Source organism: Gopherus evgoodei, chromosome 1 (genome assembly GCF_007399415.2).
Source record: "Gopherus evgoodei ecotype Sinaloan lineage chromosome 1, rGopEvg1_v1.p, whole genome shotgun sequence".
NCBI classification, from domain to species: Eukaryota; Metazoa; Chordata; order Testudines; family Testudinidae; genus Gopherus; species Gopherus evgoodei.
Genome location: NC_044322.1, coordinates 107,222,982 through 107,244,023, shown reverse-complemented (window position 1 = coordinate 107,244,023; position 21,042 = coordinate 107,222,982). Strand labels below are relative to the sequence as shown.

The window sequence follows — 21,042 nt, the reverse complement described above, 5'->3', positions numbered from 1 at the left end:
AGTTAATTTCAATAGAGTTATATCTACAAGGTAAAGACTAGACTAGTAATACTGCCAGGGAGCTATTTTGACATTTTTAAATAGAGCAGGGAATGTAAAAGGAATTCAGAAGATAAGTATGCTTCATTGGCAGCACCTCCATATTTCCCTATTTGGTGGGATGTGAAACACAGACAACTATGGACCTGATTGTGTTGTCACTTAGATGGGAGTTCTACCTTTGTAAGTGTGGGTAGAACTGAATGCACTTGCCTGCATCTGATCTTGTCCTCCTTCCCCCACAGGGCAGACTCATACACACAAAAAGCCTGGAAATGAAACATAAAACTGCCCTTTCTCTAACAAATAATCCTTGGTACACCAGAGATCTCACAACTGTGCATGATTTCAAGCTACAGTATCTGCTGTAAATAGCCTTGACTCTAAATCCTCTTGCCTTTGCCAGTTTAAAGGGATACTGTCAGAATAAAATTCACATAAAATAATCCCTGATCAGCGTTACTGATAGCTAGAGCAGTGTGAAACTAGGAGGCTCTGGATCACAGGAGTTCATGAAATACTTTGCTTTAGTCTGAGAATTTGTGATGCCATAGTTTTCTTCTGAGTTTAAGTTTCTAATAAATCATCAAACCTAATGCCAAGTTTTGCCCAGTTTCAAGATTAAAAAAACAAGAGGGAAGGACCCATCGAGTTGCATGTAGTTCTCTCACCAAACCAACGCCTCAGTCTAATGTGTATGGAAAACTGTAATTTGATAATGGGTGGGTGGTGAGCTGAGATTTTTCTGATTACTGTTAGAATTATTACTATTAGAATTATTAGTGCACACAGCTCATATATGCAAAAATATGCTATCTTTACTGTTATCCTACTGTCACCCACTTGCCTGCATGCCTATTTACTTCACCCACTTATATCTCATATTTAAATTGGAGTAGGAAGTGTGATTTACTATGGATGGGATTTTCATTGACTTCAATGAGAACAGAGTTAAACCAATGCTAAATACTTCTTAAAATTCCACCATATCTTTGTACAGCACCTAGTTCAATGGGGTCCTGACCAGGTTGAGGCTTTCAGGAGCTACTGTAATGCAAATAGTGATGGTTGGGATAATTGCTCAAAGCTCTGCCTAGATTCACTGAAAGGTTTGTGAATCTTAGCAGGCCAAAATTTCAAGTGTGTAATGAAACAAGGGCAAGTGTCACCTGTTTTTATGCTTTGTTATGAAAGTTTGGTGTAGTTCTCCCACCACCACCTGACTACGCAAGTAAAAACAATTTAAAAACGGAATTAACTTTTCTCCATTTCTGCTCTTTATTTACACAGATTTAAGATAAAATATTAATGCTATCAGTAAACTAGAAGAAATATGATTTGAATGACGTGCAACCAGCAAGTTGTGCACATAGCTAATCTATATAACTACATGTTCCTACCACTGCTAACCTCATCCCAGTTCCTTTTTGTGTTTTGTATTAAATTAGATTACAAGCTGTTTGGAGCAGGGACTGTCTTTCACTATGTGTTTGTACAGCACATAGCACAATGTGGCCCTGAACTAACTAGCCAGCAAGCAGCTGGCTGATGTTGACACACAACCTCTACTGGAAGAAACAGTACTATAAATACTACCTGTAATGATTACTCTTGAAATTGTTTACTTCTGTAGTATAGGTGATTGTCTAGGTACTGATTCCATATTTGTGTCTACCTGTGGAAATTTGTATACATTGTGCATTTTAGGGCTGGCAATAGTTTCTACATTAAGCTGTTTTTTAATCTGACTATAATATACTCGTTCTCAAAAAACGCTTATGAGCAGAACCAAATTGCGTTTGCTATAGCTGATCCCCCCAAAGTGCCAGGAAAGTGGCTTTAAATGGGAAAATTAAGCAAAGTGTACAAGTTCTTTGTAGCTGAGGATCTGAAACAGATATATCGGGAGCTAGTTTATGGAGCACAATTTATTAGAGACATTTGCTGCACCAACTTTTTTGAGCCTTCTCAGCTCGTCTATGATAGAGAATGGTGTTGCTAAGTTTTTGTACATCTTTCAGTAAAATGAGAGATTCGGTCAAGGAGGTCATGTGGAATTATGATACTTTAAGGACATTGTGTTAATTGCCTAATATATGGATTGCATTCATCCATGCAATATACTTCATCTGTACATAGCATTTTCATCTGTAAAATAGTGGATAATAGAATAGTGGATAATATTTTTAATAAATTCTCAGTAAAATTGGTAGATTACTTAGATGATTTGCAAATATGATTCATTGCAGAACAGTCACAGACTGCAACGCAGTGGAAATACTTATCCAAAATGATGCAATATATATATTGTTATAGTAAACCTCTCTTTCTGGGTTTATAAGTATTTTGTGACTAGTGTGTAACAGTAAGGAATAAAATGAAACAAGTAGTATCAAATATTATATAACATTTCTAGATGTGCTAAGCTGGGTAGAAGCTGCAATTTCATATGAAGACGACTGATGAATCCTCATACAATTTATGATGGCCTGTGTTGTGTTTGGCCAAACCAGAGCACCAAATTGTGGCTGACTCTTACATGGGAAAACAGCAAAGACCAGCAAGGAGCCTTCCTTCCTGCTTCTGACCCCCAACTTGGGCTTCCTGCACAAGCACCATTCACAGTTAGTCCTGGCATAGGAAAGCATTGACTGCACCTCAGTGCAGTCCCAGGAGTGCACATCACTTCGAAGAGGAGGAGGAGGAGTTGGGATAGAACTTTGTCCCCTCACATGCCTGTCAGTATTGTCCATCTCAAACATTCAAAAACCAAGACACGCACTTCTCCCTCCTCTGCCCCTGTGGCAGATCATGAGGTTGGCTTAAAGATTTCCTGTGGAGTGAAGTTGCCCACATGAGATGAGGCCATTTCACTTTAAAAATTCAGCCTTAAAAACATACACAGAAATGGAGGCTTCTCAATTCACTGTTTGCAGGCTCTTCCACTTACCATCTCCTGTCTCTTTGAGAGTGAAGAGCTGCTGTTGACCTCAGTCAACAGGAGAGGCAGCTTTCCACTCACATTATCCTGCTACACCTCCCCAGAGTCTCTTGTCTCCCACGTATCCTCCACATTCCTCCCTCCCCCATTTCTCCTCAGCCTCCAGCTATGTCTACACTTACAGCAGGATGTATTGTACATACACTGCATGCCCCCCAGCATGGTTATAAATAGCAGCATAGATAGTGAGGCACTGCTTAGGCAAGTAAAGACACACCTGAACCTTGTGGCTATGTATACTACACAGTGCTCTACATGCCAAAGCAGCCGCCTGCATCTACAGTCCCGCTGCCTCCTTGCTTCCAGACCCTTTCCTTGCTCCAAGGAAAAGCTCCAACACCAGGGAGAGGCTCTGGCAGGGGAGAGGCAACAAGGAGCTGTCAGAGCCTTTCCCCTGTGCCTCCCCTGCCTGAGTCTTGCACTGCCATGTGTAGGTACACGCAGCAGTGTGGATGCAACCTGCTTTTCACTGCAGATGGTAGCTACTTGTACCCTACACACCATTGCCAGCATAGGTAAGGCCTGTAGGCAGTAGCAGATTGCCAACGGGGCCCATGCCCAGGGGCCCTGGCCAACTGGGGGACTCTGGCCCCCGTGCTCTGACACCGCTCCCCAGAACAGTACTGAGTAGGCAGAGCAGGGGAATCCCCCAGTGGCTCCTGACCCATCACTGGCAGAAGCTGTGGGGCAGCAGGGGAAGGCCCCAGCACCCTCCACCTGTCCCAGGCAGAAGCCCTGGGGTGATAGGGGAAGCCCCTGCACCCAACTCCACTCTCTGGTAAAAGCCAGGCAGGTGGAGCAGGAGAAGCCCCAGTGCCCTAACTCTGGTCCTTCACAGAAGTGCGGGGTATTATGGAGGAAACCCCAACACCTGGACTCCTGCTGCTGCCCTGGGACTGGAGGAGCTCTTACTCTCTGCCATGGCCTCGAGGCCATAGTGTGGGTACAGAACTCTCTGGTTTTGGGACTGCAGTACAGGAGGGAGAGAGGAGCAAAAGAAGTTGTGGAATGGAGGGGGGAACCCTGGGTTGAATGGAAGTAGGCTCTGGGAAAGGGGCAAAAAAGGGGTGGGGCTGTGGGCAAGGCCGCAGGTGGAAGGGGTGGAATAGGGGTGGGGCTGCAGTCGGAATGAGTAGGGTGGTGCCCCCCACTTGCTTTGGCCCAGGGCCCCAGGAAATGTTAATCAGCTTCTACGTGTAGGGTACATTCTACCTCTCTGCCACATCCTATTTCTTCCCTTCTGTACCATTCAGTCTCTTTCTGCTTGCCACATTCCCCTTTAGCCCCCGCAGTTCACATACTGCTCACTATATTTTCAGGCTCCTCGGGAGTTTCCTATTCAGTTTCCTCAGTGATGAGCTGCCAAAATATTAACAACAGATTCCCTCCTCCTCACCTCACAAGGGGGTAGTGTCCCATCCAACTCCCCATGTTCCTTGACTGCCCCTTGCCACCCCATCCAACCCCTCCCCTCAGTCTTGATGGCCCCCCGGGTCCCTGCCCCATCCAACCACCCCTTCTCTCTGTCCCTGACTGCCCCCACCACCTCATCCAACCCTTGCTTCTTCCTGATTGCCCCCCAGGACCCTTACCCCCATTCACTCCCCCTGTTCCCTGCCCTCTGACTGCCCAGACCCCTATCCACCCCCCCCCACAACCCACCAAACACCCCCTCCCTGCCTCCTGCCCCCTTACCACACTGCCTGGGGCCCAACTCACCGGACCGGGCCGGGCCGGAGCCGCTTGGCTGGCACCAGCCCGAGCCAGGGGTGCTTGGCTGGGACTGGGCTGGGGCGCTCAGCCGGGGCCAGGTGGAGCTGGACTGGGCTGTGCGTACCGTGCCCCCTGCCTGCTGCTTGTTTCAGGCTTCCCGCGAACATTTGATTCGCGGGAAGCAGGGAAGGGGGAGGAGAAGGAGGGCGGAGCATTCAGGGGAGAGGGGGAGGTGAGCTGGGCCTGGGGGCTGGGTGGACAGCTGCCCGAGCTTTTGTTAAATTTAAAAGCTTTTTTAGAACCGGTTGTCCTGGAACAACTGGTTCTAAAAAGGCTTCTAAATTTAACAACTAGTTCCTGCAAACCGGTGCGAACCGGTTGGAGCTCACCACTGAGTTTCCTAGCATATTACCCTGCCTCCTGCCCCAACAGTCCCATCTTTGCACCTCCACATACCCCATCCCCAACCTATCCCTCTCATTCTCCCTGAGAACACCCTGGCTTCAATGCCACTGACATGGTAGGTGGTGTCCATCTTTGCCAGGGTTCCTCAAGTTAAGGTTGGATAAAAACAAAACTTTTTCAGAATTCTCAGTCTTTCAAAGTGCCTGGGTCCACTCACCGCTAGGGCACCTCCTTCTGGCTGCTCTGGGGATTTGCTCCTTCTATGTCTGACACCATCTTCTGGTGCTTGTTCACACACCCTGCCACCAGCCAGGTCACTATAGTCCTCCCTTAGCAGAATCCTATCAGCTGACTTACCCAGGCAGCCTTCAGCTCCATTGCCCAGTCTGTGTCACTTGCCTAGTGTCAGGTAGGGGAAACCCCCATGCCCACCCTGTACTCAGGGTTCCAGTCCAGTGATACCTCTCCCAGGGAGGGATAGCTCAGTGGTTTGAGTATTGGCCTACTAAACCCAGTGTTGTGAGTTCAATCCTTGAGGGGGCCACTTGGGGATTGATCCTGCTTTAAGTAGTGGATTGGACTAGATGATCTCCTGAGGTCCCTTCCAACCCTAATGATCTATGACTGCAGACTACATCCCCTTTTAACTTCCAATTTTCTGGCTTTATTCCACTCCGAGTGATCCTTCTCATTGAGTTACCTCATCAATCAGTCTCTCAAGCCCTGTCTCTCCCTCAGGTGCAGCCTATTGAGTTAATTAATCTAACTTAACTTGTTCTACCTTGTGTGGGGAGAAGACCCCTCACAGTCCCAAATATCATAAGACCTGCTACCAGCACAGCCAGCTAGCAGGCTGCATAAGCTTACACAGTCCAGTTCACTCTAGTCTGCTCAGGAAGGAACTGTACCTCCCTGAATTACAATACCTCACTGAATTTCTGGTGAAGTGCTACACTTTGGCCCAGAATACAGCAGGCAACAGAACATTTTATTATAGACCTATATCAGGAATTCTCAAACCGTGGGTTGGGACCCTAAAGTGGATTGCAACCTTCTTTTAATGGTGTTAGACTTGTTGGAACCCAGGGCTGAAGCTGAAGCCTGAGCCCCACATTCCAGGGCTTAAGCCCTGGGTGGCGGCGCTCAGATTATAGGCCCCCTGCCTGGAGTTGAAGCCCTTGGACTTTGGCTTTGGTCCCTTGCCCAGGGTGGTGGGGCTCAGGGTTTGGCTCCCCTGCCCAGGGCAGCAGGACTCAGGTGGACTCAGGCTTCGGTCCTGGGGTCATGTAGTAATTTTTGTTATCAGGAGGAGGTCGTGGTGCAATGAAGTTTGAGAATCCCATCCTATATATATAAGCAGAGGTCTGAATTAAATGCAAACCTTGTTTGCTAGAAGCGTATAGAAGGCTCTCCCCGCTTCCCCCCGGGCAGGGCCAAACACAGAACTGTGCAAATCAAAGGACCAAAACTAGCAGAAACCTTGCTGTCCTTACAGAATGCAGAGATCTGCTGAAATAATTGAACTATATTATACTGTATATTTCAGAAAGATAAAATTTGCCTCTGGAAGCTTTTTATAGGCTGATCTGCAAATGTCCAGTAATTGTGCCTGCTATAAGTCCTTAAGAAACTTTTAATGAGAAATACTTACTGTTCACAATTCTCCAGTTCCCCTAACTATATTTCTGTGTTAAATATTTTAAATTTTTAAAAAATCTTTAAAAATCAGTTAAATAACAATTTAATAGGAAAGGTGGTTTATTTTCAGGAATACACAAAAACGTATCTCAAACCATAAATCTTTTCTTTTAGCCATTCTGATTTTAAAAATAACCCATTTTTTTTAAAGTTATTATTTTCTAAATAATATAAATTTATAATATAATATAAAATAAATATTTTCTGGGCCTGTAAAATATTAGACCATAGCAACATTTAAAGATTAACTTGAAAACAGATGTTTATAATGAATCAGATGCACTTTAACTTTAATCACGTTACCAGGTGCTATCAAAACATGCTTCTGAGTCAAAGCATTATCTTACTGATAACATTCTAAATGATGCTGGATAAGGAAGTATGACTTGTAGCCATGCATCCTCCACAGTGATCTCAGCAGTTCTGACAAACTAAACGAGGTCAAGTAAGGTCAGTGGGGTTTTTTGCTGGGTGGAGGGGGAGTGCGGAGAGGGGGAAGAGAGATCAGGTGCTTTGGCCAGTAATGTTGGTACTTCAGGAGACACTTTTCTCTTTGATTAAACCAATTCCCTGCCGAGCATGAGCTGTTAAAGTTACTGAACCCAATTTTCTCCCTGCAGTATATGTTTTACTTTCATTGAACTCAGTGTTGATTTTCTTGTCTTCATTTATAATATAATATAGTAGTGGAATGCTGAAATATCATTATTAAGAGAAACACTTTGGGTTTTGCTTGAATACGGCAGGGGCGGAGGGGAGAGGGGAAGAAGGTTGTCAGAGAAAAGAACAAACTCAATGGGTTAAAAAAAAAACACCAAAAAACTTCAGCATTACAAAAACTGGCAGGTAAATTGAAATTACCACTAAGTGTTCCATGTGAGTAAGTGAATCTTAATCTGTTTAATTTTTAAATGGACATATTTACCCAGGGAAAATATTGCTCTACTATTTAACTTCGATGAGTAGCAATGTCTGTTTGGCCCCACTGATGGATTACATGCTTTAGTTTTAGTTCCCCATCAATGCTGAGAACTTGGAAGGGAGTGGAATCAGGGTAGGTTTGGCGTGAGGGGGTTGGGCAGTATTCTGGGAATGCAGGCAGGAGATGTGCCCTCCATAACTGCCGCTGAGAACAGCTCCATGTTTCTTTAGCTTAGGATCCGGGTGGGTCAGTGTTTCTGCAATAACATACATTCAGTGATGGCTCTTCCCATGCACCAAAGACATAGCAACTTCAGGGGCTATTACAGCCACAGAACCATTCCTCTGGTGCTTCACAACCAGCACTGGCAAAGGGGAAAAGACTCATTGGTATGCTCTGCCTGCATTCAGTTGCTTTGGTGACACAATGCAGCCATAATCCTTTAACTAGCAGCCTGAGTGCAACAGCATATCTGGTTTACCCCTTCCCTTAGACATCACCATGCTAGTTTGACCTTGCATTGTGAAAAGGATTTGGCCCTTAATGATTAAGTCCTAGAAATTGTATGCATTTAGTTACCACTGACTCAGATAAAAGCATCTCCCAAACCATATTCTCCAGCTCATGGCTCATGTAAACAAACGAAAGAATTAGTAGAAACTATCTATGTGAAATTCTTCTACTCAAGCATCTGTGATCTCAAAGCACATCCTTATTTCCCTCTTCTGGGGATGAGGAGATGACACTTTTTCACGGTGTATTTTATAAGGTTTGTTTCATGTAATGTCCTGACTAGCTAAGTCAATAATGCTGCTCAGCTTTCTTTCCTCAGCTGGGATATAATGAGAAGGAATTCCCACCTGCCAGCTCTCCGGGGTTTCCCCTCTCAGGAACTCATATGCCTTAGCTAGAATCTGTCAGAATACACTTTGAAGCCTGGAGCTTCTATGGGAGCATTAACTGGCTGCTTCTCAGCATTCCCTGAACTTTTGGTAAAGATGGTCAGTGGTTTGTCCAGTGTAGAAAACCCAGCGCAATTGTTCGGTCCTAAAGAGTTTTCATATCAAGCTCTGAAGGGCTTGTATAGCCTGTCAAAGTGTTACATTTCTTTGCTTTAAAGTTTATCTTTAAAATATTTTAAGGTTGATACATATTTTTACTAATTTTTTGCTTATATTAATGCCATCAATGCAATCAACATGCTTTTAATAAATTGAGACTACTTCATATTTTAGAGATTGAGTTAAATGGTGGAGAGGCTATAAAAAAACATGGGACAATGAAAACAGCATAAAAGTAGTAAATATAAGAAACAGGCTTGGAATTGTGGAGTTAGTCACTGCTATGCCAATAAATATTGGCAGTTGTTTCCTTTTCCAGTATGTGAAATTAAGAACAGCTTACTGTCTTGGAGGCTATTGTTCAGATTTAACTTCATAAAATATATAAACAAGTTCATCTGGAGATAACTTACTATGGTGATGAGAACAATGTTTTAGTTTCCTGTTAAAAATATTGTCTTACCATTATAATACTGTTAATGACACTGTTATATTTTTCAGGGAACTAATATTAGTAAGCCTAATGGACAGTAGTTTACTGTACAGGCACAAAAATGCTCTGCCTTTCTAAAAGCATTAAACATTCTGTAAATGTGCCATTTTCCCTGTTAGTAGTAGAAAATTAACCATTAAAAAAACTTAGTTACACAATCCCTTCATTCTCAAACTAAGGGGACACATTTACAGAGAGTGCCAGCCATTTATTAACAAGATCATAGATTACAGATCAGGCTCTAAAACTAGACTGTCCTTTTTCTTTAACATTATTAAACTTTTGAATGTCCTGAACACAGACTGTAGTAAGTCCGAGCGTCCTTATGTAGTTCTAAAATGAGACCTTCATTTTACCAGATGCGCAGTGAGCATACATCCTGTTAGAAGTCAGCCACTTTTAAATGGCATGCCAAGAAATAAAGATTCAAAGCTAACAAATAGTTTTTTGGTAAAAGATGAAACAATTGGTTTGCACGAAAGTGGACTTTTATCTACTATCTTAAGCAAAATAACATGGAGAAAATAAAAAGAAACGTAAATACTAACCTAATATTGCTGCATCACTGGAGTTAATTGCTCAGTGTTTTGTGTTGTGTTTTGGGCAGCTGTATTTTTAATATGTATGATGTCCGCACCTCTTAGTCAACTATTCGTTATGTATTGCAATTGTCACCAAATGCAAGACTTTAATTCCTTTTTCTTTAATTTACAGGCTTGTTCTGGCTGTGGAAAATGTGACTGCAGTGGAGTAAAAGGGCAAAAAGTGAGTATCTGTCTAATTTTCTCACTTATATTGGCAACACCACAGAAATTATTGGAAGGCAAATGAGATGCAGTTAGAGATGGGTGCACAGCCAACTGCTTAGTGTGTAGGTCTACAGCTTCTTAGGCCCAAACTGTGGTAGTGTCAGGCCTGTATGGCAGAGAGTTTGGATCTGTTAAGGGAAATTGTGGAAATGAAACTTTTAAAAAATGGGGATTACTAAATATTAATTTTTAAATATATTAGCACAAGATTTTTAGCACAACTGACACTCAAATACATACTTCCACAAGTATGACCTATTGTTAGGGAACCAGATTCTTATAAAACATGTAGGAGTTCTATATAGATCAGGGGTCGGCAAGCTTTGGCACATGGCCCATCAGGGTAATCTGCTGGCGGGCCACGAGACATTTTGTTTACATTGACTGTCTGCAGGCACGCCCCCACCCCCGAAGCTCCTAGTAGCCGCAGTTCACCGTTCCCGGCCCATGGGAGCTGTGGGAACCAGCGGCCAGCATGGGGGCCCCCGGAGCTGCAGGCTGCAAGGGTATCCCACAGCCCCCAGCTGCTGCAGGCAACTCCTAGCCCCTACACAACTGCCCCACTTCAGATGGTTTGGGGACCTGCAGAGCCCCATTTTGTCACAGATATTTTTAGTAAAAGTCACGGCCGGGTCACGGCCTCCGTGAATTTTTCTTTTTTGCCCATGGCCTGTGTCATGGTATAATTCCCCACTCTGAACCTTAGCGTCCAAAAGATGAGGTACCAGCATGAATTCCTCTATGCTCAATTACCAGCTTAGTACTTGTAGCGCTGCCCCCAACCAGGAATTCCAGTGCCTGGTACACTCTGGTCCCCCCAAAACCTTGCCCAGGGACCCCAAGACCCAGTCCCTCTGGATCTTAACACAAGGAAAGTAAACCCTTTCCCTCACCGTTGCCTCTCCCAGACTTCCCCTCCCTGGGTTACCCTGGAAGATCACTGTGATTCAAACTCCTTGAATCTTAACACAGAGAAGAAAATTCACCTTCCCCCTCCTTCTCTCTCCCCCTCCCAGACTCTCCCTGAGAGAGAAAGTAATCCTAACACAGAGAGAAAATTAACCTTTCTCTCCCCCTTCCCTCCTTTCTCCCCACCAATTCCCTGGTGAATCCAGACCCAGTCCCCTGGGGTCTCACACCAGAATAAAAAAAAAATCAGGTTCTTTAGCAAGAAAAGCTTTTAATTAAAGAAGAAAAACAGTAAAAATTATCTTTGTAAATTTAAGATGGAATATGTTACAGGGCCTTTCAGCTATAGACACTGGGAATACCCTCCCAGCCTAAGTATACAAGTACAAATTAAAATCCTTTTAGCAAAATTTGAACTCCTTCCAGCCAAATACACATTTGTAAATAAAGAAAACAAACATAAGCCTAACTCGCCTTATCTACCTAGTACTCACTATTCTGAGCACATAAGAGCCTGTATCAGAGAGATTGGAGAGAAACCTGGTTGCACGTCTGGTCGCTCTCAGAACCCAGAGAGAACAACCACCAAAATCTAACAGCACACACAAAAACTTCCCTCCCTCAAGATTTGAAAGTATCCTGTCCCCTGATTGGTCCTCTGGTCAGGTGACAGCCAGGCTCACTGAACTTGTTAACCCTTTACAGGCAAAAGAGATATGAAGTACTTCTGTTCTATTAACTCTTACTTATCTGTTTATGACAACCTGTCCCTGACTTATACTAAAAATATCCGTGACAAAATCTTAGCCTTACTCATGATGCACTGTGCGGCTTGGTCAGAGGGGAGTCCCAGTGCATCAGGGGAAATGTAGTCCAGCCAGGAAGCCCAGCCCATAGGAGAGAATGGGGGCCTGAACTACAACTCCCAGGAACTGATGTGCACAATAGAGAAATACACTTTTAATGTTGAACTGACTTGAAGTAAAACATTTTGGTTCAGTTCAACAAACTGAAATGTTTCAATTTGGGTCACATCAATCTTGAATGAAAATTTTTTTTTATTTTACCCCACAGAATAAAGGATTGACATAAAATTCCTGGCCAGCTCAAAAAAATGTTGTTTTTTCTGTATTAGTAAAAAATGCATGCTTAATATTAATTGCAGTTACACAGTCATAGTAAATCCTTTTCCATTGCAATCCCTGTGATGCATCTTTTAAAGTCCCATTTCCTCAGGCTGACTGTCATAAACAGATAGCTAAGGGTTAATGTCTCTTTCACCTGGAAAGGAGTAACCTGAAACACCTGACCAGAGGACCAATCAGGAAACAAGACTTTTTCAAATCTGGGTGGAGGGAAATTTGGTTGTGAGTTCTTTGTTCTTTGTCTTGTGTCTGACCCTCTCGGCTCTGAGAGTGATTTTTCTGTCTCCTGGCTTTCTAATCTTCTGTTTCCAAGTTGTAAGTACACAGATAGGAAAACCATAGGTTTATATTGTTTGTTTTTTTGTATTTACATGTGTGTAGTTGCTGGAATGTGTTAAATTGTATTCTTTGTGGATAAGGCTGTTTATTCATATTTCTTTTTAGCAATTGACCCTGTACAGAGAGACCATTTTTATGTATTTTTCTTTCTTCTTATAAAGCTTTCTTTTTTAGACCTGCTGGAGTTTTTCTTTAGTGGGAATTCCAGGGAATTGAGTCTGTAGCTCACCAGGGAATTGGTGGGAGGAAGAAGTAAGGGGGAAATCTGTGTGTTAGATTTACTAGCCTGACTTTGCATACCCTCTGGGTGAAGAGGGAAGTACTTGTGTTTCCAGGACTGGAAATAGAGAGGGTGGAGTCCCTCTGTTTAGATTCACGGAGCTTGCTTCTGTGTATCTCTCCAGGAACCCAGGGAGGGAACACCTGGGAAGGAGAAGGGAGAAGGGAAATGGTTTATTCCCCTTTGTGGTAAGACTCAAGGAATTTGGGTCTTGGGGTCCCCAGGGAAGGTTTTTGGGTGGACCAGAGTGCCCCAAAACACTCTAATTTTTTGGGTGGTGGCAGCTTTACCAGGTCCAAGCTGGTAACTAAGCTTGGAGGTTTTCATGCTAACACCCATATTTTGGACGCTAAGGTCCAAATCTGGGAAATATGTTATGACACTGACAATGCGTCCTTCAATGTAATTTGTGTTAAAATCTACATCTCTTGAATAAAACTTGAGTAATCCATGATCTTTGTAAGAGAAATGTGGGTGTGTTGAAATACATTTCCAAGGTGTGAATCTGCAATGCAGCCCCTTTCATGGCTTCTATTTCTGCCTATAAATTCTCTGGCTTTGTAAATATTATTGATGTGTAAATACCACCCCTCTTGCTCTTCTTCTCATTCATTTTCTGCTGTACAGTTTTTAATGTACACTGTACTGGTTTGTTGCAAACACCTTGCATACATTCCTGAGTATAGTATAGAGGTTTAAGCAGCATGAATTTGGAATAAACACATTAATCAGGAATGAACGGTGCAGCCCAAATGTGTGCTCCTAAAGCGTTTTGTCACAGCATACCAGTCTTGTATTCTATACTATTAAACATATGTTATAGAAGAACTTTAAGGATGTTTTAGAGAGTTAAAATGTTGTTGGGGACTTCCTTTTGTATTTTTTTTCTGGAAAACCAAACTGCCTTAACTGGAGGCTAAAGGCAGGTGAGGCAGTTGAAGATGCGTGATGATTTCATTCATAACAGAACATAGATCAAGATGTAGGGTAAATAGTTTCGGAAGTTTCTCGGAGGTACTCTTCTAACCTTTTCAACCAACAAGTAGCATCAATTAAGTCAGCTGTCCGTTTAATAAAAAAGACAAAGTAGCATGATTCAGTTCACGCTAGAATTCCTGAAAACCTCAGGATTCTGAACTCTGACCTTATTCTCTATTTACCACTCTGTTCTAGATATTTCTTGTTTCTCAGCTGCAACAGTAAATAAATTATTGTGGAAAGAAGTTTTAAGCCCACACTCTACTTTTCAAACCCATTAGTTTACAGACCTTAATTTCCAGCTTGCTCTCTGTTCTGGGTAAGGAATAAAATATAGTGTTCAGCTTTTTATGAACTGTTTCTGAGATGTTGAAATTGTCATTTATTTCAAACTCAGATCCAGATTCTTCATGCTAGAGGTAGAAGAGACAGTTTCTCTGCTGCTGTATTTATTTACCTAGGCTCAGAGTTTTAAAAAGTGTTCTTCTATAAAAGTAGGCTCATGTCTTGATGTCCAAGCCAACCACCTCAAACTCTTTAACAACTTAGATCAAAATGGGAAGTGGAAGAGATACAGGTATCAATACACAGCAACAGAAACTCCAATAAACCACAGAACCCATGCAAACTCTTCCAAAAAATCTGGGCATGTGCATGACACTCTTATAATGCTGTTTTATGTACAGGATATTATCCCAAAGTGTTCTGTCTTAAATGTGTACTCTGTTAAATATGTAAATGTTTTGGTTTGAGTGGGGAGTCTGATTTCATTGCTGACCTTAGAGACATCCAAAAGGGGGAATGAGCAGCGATACCTAAAAGACCATTGAAAAAGTAAAAGGACTGTGAAATACTACAAAAAGTGCACCAAAGCCTGCTCATTTTGTTGTTACTAGTGCCAAGCATTAGAATATACCTTTAGGGTTTGAGTGGATACCTGACTTTTGCAAAACTGGTTCAGACTAGCTATAATTTTTAGTTACATTTCTTTAAATGTATGACCTATATATTTAGGGCCAAATCTTCTACCCAGCCACAAGCCTGAATAGCTGGACTAGGTTCTGGAAAGTTGTGCAGGGGAAAGAAGAGAGGCATCCACCCCTACAGGCTGCATAGTTCTAGATAGGCTATTCAACTCAATAAGTGAAGCAATTTTCTTCTGCACCTCTAATGTAGCCCCACTGTGACAAGGTGATTGAAGGATTGATGCATATCCTCTGGGCCCACTCTGCCTCTCCTCTACCCACACCCTACATATTGCCAGATAGGAACCCCTACTGAGGTGGGCCCCATATGTGCAGAACTGTGCAAACTTTAAAGAGCCTCTTCAAATCTACCCCCTTCTAACACAATGGAACCACACCAGTTGAGCTGCATGGGAGCTTCAGCTGCTGTGGAAGTGGGTGCTGGCTTTACCCTTTAATGCCTTAATTCAGAGCATCTGGAGGTATATTTTTCACCATAGTGTGGGAAGAATTTTCAGGCTCCTTTTATTTTTGTAATCAACACTCAGTTTGCCATATGATTGCATTTATGCTCTCACAGTACAAATGCAAGGAAAAATCTTTGCGATAGAAACTTGTGAAATACCATATTAAAAATTACTAGAGGACACTTTCAGCATGAGAAGACTGTATTATAATGACATTTTTATCTCTCATTTGAGAAAGTTTTTATCACATTGGGTCACTGGGATAGCCATATTTAGAATATGTTCAGCTACACTAGAGAAAAATCTTATTGGACCGCCTCCAATTTAAATTGTATCCCTATGCTAAAATCCTTTAAGCTGACTCATACTTTATTATGGGCATGTAATTGACAAAGCCCTAGTTTTATTTTTTTCCAGATTTTAGAAAATGAATTTCACTGCAACAGATGGCTCTTAGCATATAAAGCCTTTGTTATTAAATTGGAGTACTGAAGGAGTTAGCTGAGGAAATCTTGGTACCGCTGGCAATAAGATTTACAAACTCATGGATTACAGGAGAGGTCCCAGAAGACTGAAGAAGGGTCAATGTAGTGAAATTTACACTATGTAAGCTAAAAGAGTTAAAAGAAAAAGGTCAAACAGTGTTTCAAAATTATCAAAATAATTGACACAAAACAAAATTTGTTTTTTTGGTTTATGAATACTTAAGAGTTTGACTTTGTCCTTACTTGAGGTAGCGACAAATTTTGAACATGAAAGTATTTGTGGGATGGGAAAACTGTTTTCAGTTCAGCTTTAATCATTAATGAAGGGGGAAGTGCGAGGACTGTGGCCTGATTATCAAAGGTGTTAAACATCTGCTGTTTCTACAGACATCTATGAGATCTGTGGCTGCTTAGCATTTTTGACAATCAGGCCATATTAACTATTTGTTGAATGTTTATGGCATTTCCATTGTGGCTGCAATGTGTTTATAATGATGTATCCATTCTTTTGCTGTCACTTAGAGAAAGAATCTATTTCTTAATTCAAATCAAAGGTAAGAACATATATCCTACACAACAAGTATATGAACAAAGGTAACACTCTCAAAGAACCAAGATGACAAAAGGCTATAAATACTGTTTGAATGAACAGTCCATGTTGGAAGTTTTAAGCAGTTTGCCTACTTGGCAGGATAAATACATAAGTGGTACTTGAAGCTCTCACACCTTGCCTTTTTTCTGTTCCAGCTGGGTATTGGAACCATTTCTCCCCTTCGCCTTAAGTAAGACCAAATGCCTCTGGGAAAATTTTAACGTAAAGTATATTCTTACACTTAGTATGGCAGTCTTGGCTATCTTTGGTTCCAAGTGACATCCAATTTAATTTAAATGCTGATATTCCTGTGGAAAGATCTCTATACACACAAACATCCAAGCATCCCTATGTAATGGAATATGCCTATACAGTACTCAGTTTCCAGTGCCTAATTCCAATGCTTTTCATATAGTAGTATTCCACTTGGCATTACATGGCCTTCTTAAACAGCTGCTGCCAGATACATATTTCCAAGACTTTGCTTGTACAGAAGTTGGCATAATATTCTCAGACCTTTCATCATGGAGTACAACATGACGTGTAGCTGTGTGGAGTATGATTTTACACTTGTGCAACTGTTTCTAATTTACCTTCTCATTGCAATTTCTCGCTAGGCTTGTAGGACCTGGTTCTGATCTCATCCCAGTGTAAATTACATGTAATTCCACTGAAGTCAGTGGGGTCTCACAAACAAAAACCAATGCAAAAGCAGAACAAGCTAATAAAGTCTCCCCTGTTCTTAGCTTCTTCCTTATTCAATATGAAAAAGGGTCTCATTCTATGTTAGGAAATATCAATAACTTTAAAATGTTGAAAATGGGGATAGAGCCAGGCCAATCAGTATCTATGCTTACTCTGTTGTGTCTGTATTAGAGCCCTCTGAGTGACTATTTTTTTAATACCGTTCCCGTCCTGCCCCGCAATACCCAGTCCCACTCCTGCATGCTCCCGCATTGTTTCTTCCTTTTTTATCCCACTTCTACCTGCAAAAACCTTTGATCCTGCAAGAGAGACAGATTTCCCCATGCTACTAAAAATACAACAAAAAAATCCTCAAAACCACGGTTGGTATTATATCAGAATTCAGACACAATTTTTACCACTAAAAGAATAAAAAAAATTACTTAAACCATATAAAAATACTTCAACTCCTGTTAAAATAGACATCAAATTTTTCTATCCCTCATTTAAATTTAAGTATTAAAACCTTTATGTAAAAAAAATTAGTGTTTTCCTGAAAATTAGTGCAGTTTTTTTGTTTGTTTGTTTTTGCCCACCCAATCCCGCCCACAAAGTACATTTTACACACTCCTGCTATTATGGCATCCAGTCCTGTGGGATCTAGTCCTGCTGCAGAATTCTAATCTATATGTTTAAAACATGTTTTTCCCGTGTGCAGTTGCTTCCATATCTTGACATGTGTGGAAACTCTTCCAAACTGATTCTATTTTTTATGTGCTCCTTATTTGCTTATTCTTCTACACTAATATTCTATTGCCATGTTGTAGACATTGTTGAGTGAATGTTAATCAGGGGGCTGTGGATGAAAGTAGGAGAGAAAATGTGTGGGGAACACCAAAGCCATATTATGTAGCTTACTCATCAGGCTCCTTTCAATTGTTCTCTCGCCAGATTTACACTGTTTGCTGGTGATCTCATATAAATGAGACCAAGTTAGCTAATATAACTGATGCTCAGATAAGATGCCAGATTCCCACACAGGGAGATTGATTAATTGCAGCAAAAACCTCTATCCTCTGTTTCTCAGTACATGTTCTCCACAGTATTGTGCATAAGAGAGAATCCAGGTATAAACAACCATCATTAAAGAAACTGAAGTAAAAGATGGTTACTCACCTTTGTAACTGTTGTTCTTCGAGATGTGTTGCTCATACCCATTCCAATTAGGTGTGCGCGCGCCGCATGCACGTTCGTCAGAGACTTTTTACCCTAGCAACACTCGGTGGGCCGACAGGCCGCCCCCTGGAGTGGCGCCGGTATGGCACCTGATATATACCCCTGCCAGCCCATCCGCTCCTCAGTTCCTTCTTGCTGGCTACTCCGACAGTGGGGAAAGAGGGCGGGTGTGGAATGGATATGAGCAACACATCTCGAAGAACAACAGTTACAAAGGTGAGTAACCGTCTTTTTTTCTTTGAGTGCTTGCTCATATCCATTCCAATTAGGTGATTCCCAAGCCTTACCTAGACGGTGGGGTCGGAGCGAGATGTTGCGGAATGTAAAACCGCTGAGCTGAAGGCGGCATCGTCTCTAGCCTGTTGGACCAATGCATAGTGCGATGCAAAGGTGTGGATGGAAGACCAGGTGGCCACGCGGCAGATTTCCTGTATGGGAACATGGCCCAAAAATGCGGCAGAGGAGGCATGAGCCCGAGTAGAATGGGCGGTAAGATGGTCAGTCGGAACATGAGCCAAGTCGTAGCATGCCCGAATACAGGATGTCACCCAAGATGCAATACGCTGGGAGGAGATGGCCATGCCCTTCATACGTTCCGCCACCGCCACAAATAGCTGAGGTGAGCGGCGGAAGGGCTTGGTCCTCTCGATGTAGAAGGCGAGAGCCCTGCGGACATCCAAAGAATGGAGCTGTTGCTCTTGTCGTGATGAATGCGGCTTTGGACAAAAGACTGACAGGAAGATGTCCTGGTTAACATGGAAGGCGGAGACGACCTTAGGGAGGAATGCTGGGTGCGGTCGCAGCTGTACCTTGTCCTTATGAAACACCGTGGATGGAGGATCCACGGTCAGTGCACGAAGCTCCGAGACTTGTCTAGCCGAGGTGATAGTGACTAGGAAAGCTACCTTCCAGGACAGGTGCAGCAGCGAGCATGTGGCCAAAGGCTTGAAAGGGGGCCCCATGAGCCTGGTTAAGACAAGGTTCAGGTCCCAGGTAGGGGTAGGCCGTTTGACCTGTGGGTATAGATGCTCCAAGACCTGGAGGAATCTTGACACTATAGGGTGAGAAAAAACGGAACTGCCAGCTCCGCCCGGATGGAAGGTGGATATAGCCGCCAGATATACTTGTAGAGAGGAGATTGCCAATCCCTGCTGTTTGAGAGACCACACGTAGTCCAGAATAGTGGGGACTAATGCGGAATGCGGCGAATGGCTGTGCTGGATACACTAGTGGCAGAAGCGCTTCCATTTTGCGAGGTAGGTCAAGTGCGTGGAGGGCTTCCTGCTACCCAGCAACACCTGCTGTACTGCAGCGGAACAGCACAACTCCGACTGGTTTAACCAGACAGGAGCCATGCAGTCAGATGAAGGGACTGCAGGTCTGGATGGTGCATCCTGCCAAAGTCTTGTGTGATCAGGTCCGGCCAAAGCGGCAGGGGGAATTGGGTCTGCCAGGGACAGGTCGAGCAGCATGGTGTACCAGGGCTGCCTCAGCCAAGCCGGAGCAATCAGGATGAGGTGAGCTCTGTCCCTTCGGAGTTTGAGCAGGACTCGGTGAACAAGAGGGAAGGGTGGAAAGGCGTAACAGAGGCGGCCCGTCCACGGGATCAGGAACGCTTCCGACAGGGAGACCAGGGAGTGACTCTGTAGAGAGAAGAACACCTGGCATTTCCTGTTCATTCTGGATGCAAACAGGTCTATGTGGGGAAATCCCCACCTCCAGAAAATTGAATGAAGAACGTCTGGACGGATGGACCATTCGTGAGATAGGAGGATCTGCTCAGGTGATCCGTGAGGGTGTTCCGTACCCCCGGGAGAAAGGAGGCCACTAGATGTACGGAGTGGGCTATACAAAAGTCCCACAGGCCTATTGCTTCCTGACACAGAGGGGAGGACCGGGTCCTGCCCTGCTTGTTGATGTAATACATGGCCATTGTGTTGTCCGTGAACACCGCAACACAACAGCCGTGTAGATGGTGCTGAAATGCTTGGCATGCTAGTCGGACCGCTCTCAGCTCCCGCACATTGATGTGGAGCATCAGTTCCCATGGTGACCAGAGGCCTTGGGTGCACAGGAGCCCTAGGTGGGCACCCCAGCCCAGCGAGGATGCGTCCATTGTTAGGGACACGGAGGGCTGGGGAGGATGAAACAGCAGGCCCGCACACACTCGGGATGACGTCTTCAACCAGTCGAGGGAGCCTAGAACATCCGGCGGAATCGTCAGGATTGTGTCTATGGCATCCCTACGTGGCCGATAGGCCGACGCGAGCCAGGTTTGCAGAGAGCACATTCGCAGTCTTGCTTGCCTCGTGACGAAAGTGCATGCAGCCATGTGCCCCAGGAGAGCAAGGCAAGTACGAGCAGAAGTGGTTGGAAAGTTTTGCAGACTTTCGACAAGGGAGACTATGGCTTGGAACCGGTGCAGGGGTAAACTGGCTGTTGCAAGGTTGGAGTCCAGCATTGCCCCGATAAATTCGATCCTCTGTGTCGGCACCAAGGTGGACTTGTCCAAGTTGATGATCAAGCCTAGACTCACAAACAGCTCCCTGATGATGGCGACGTGGCTGAGCACCTGCGCCTCCGAAGTCCCTCAGATAAGCCAGTCATCGAGGTAAGGGGAGACGTGTATTCGACAACGGCGCAGGGTAGCAGCGACGACCGCCATACACTTGGTGAAGACCCGAGGGGCTGAGGAGAGACCAAAGGGAAGGACAGTAAACTGGTAGTGACCCTGATTTACCACAAAGCGCAGATACGTCCTGTGCGGAGGATAAATTGCAATGTGGAAATATGCATCCTTCATGTCAACAGCGGCATACCA

General features: G+C 43.6%; 1 protein-coding gene across 1 annotated transcript in view; it reads left to right on the top strand.

Annotated features, from left to right (window-relative positions):
• COL4A1 (collagen type IV alpha 1 chain) overlaps positions 1 to 21,042 on the top strand; it is a 239,000-nt gene that overhangs the window by 84,888 nt on the left and 133,070 nt on the right. The window contains exon 2 of the mRNA XM_030568516.1: positions 10,047 to 10,097. Within this exon, the coding sequence (XP_030424376.1) occupies positions 10,047 to 10,097 (51 nt within the window). The remainder of the gene's footprint in view (positions 1 to 10,046; positions 10,098 to 21,042) is intronic.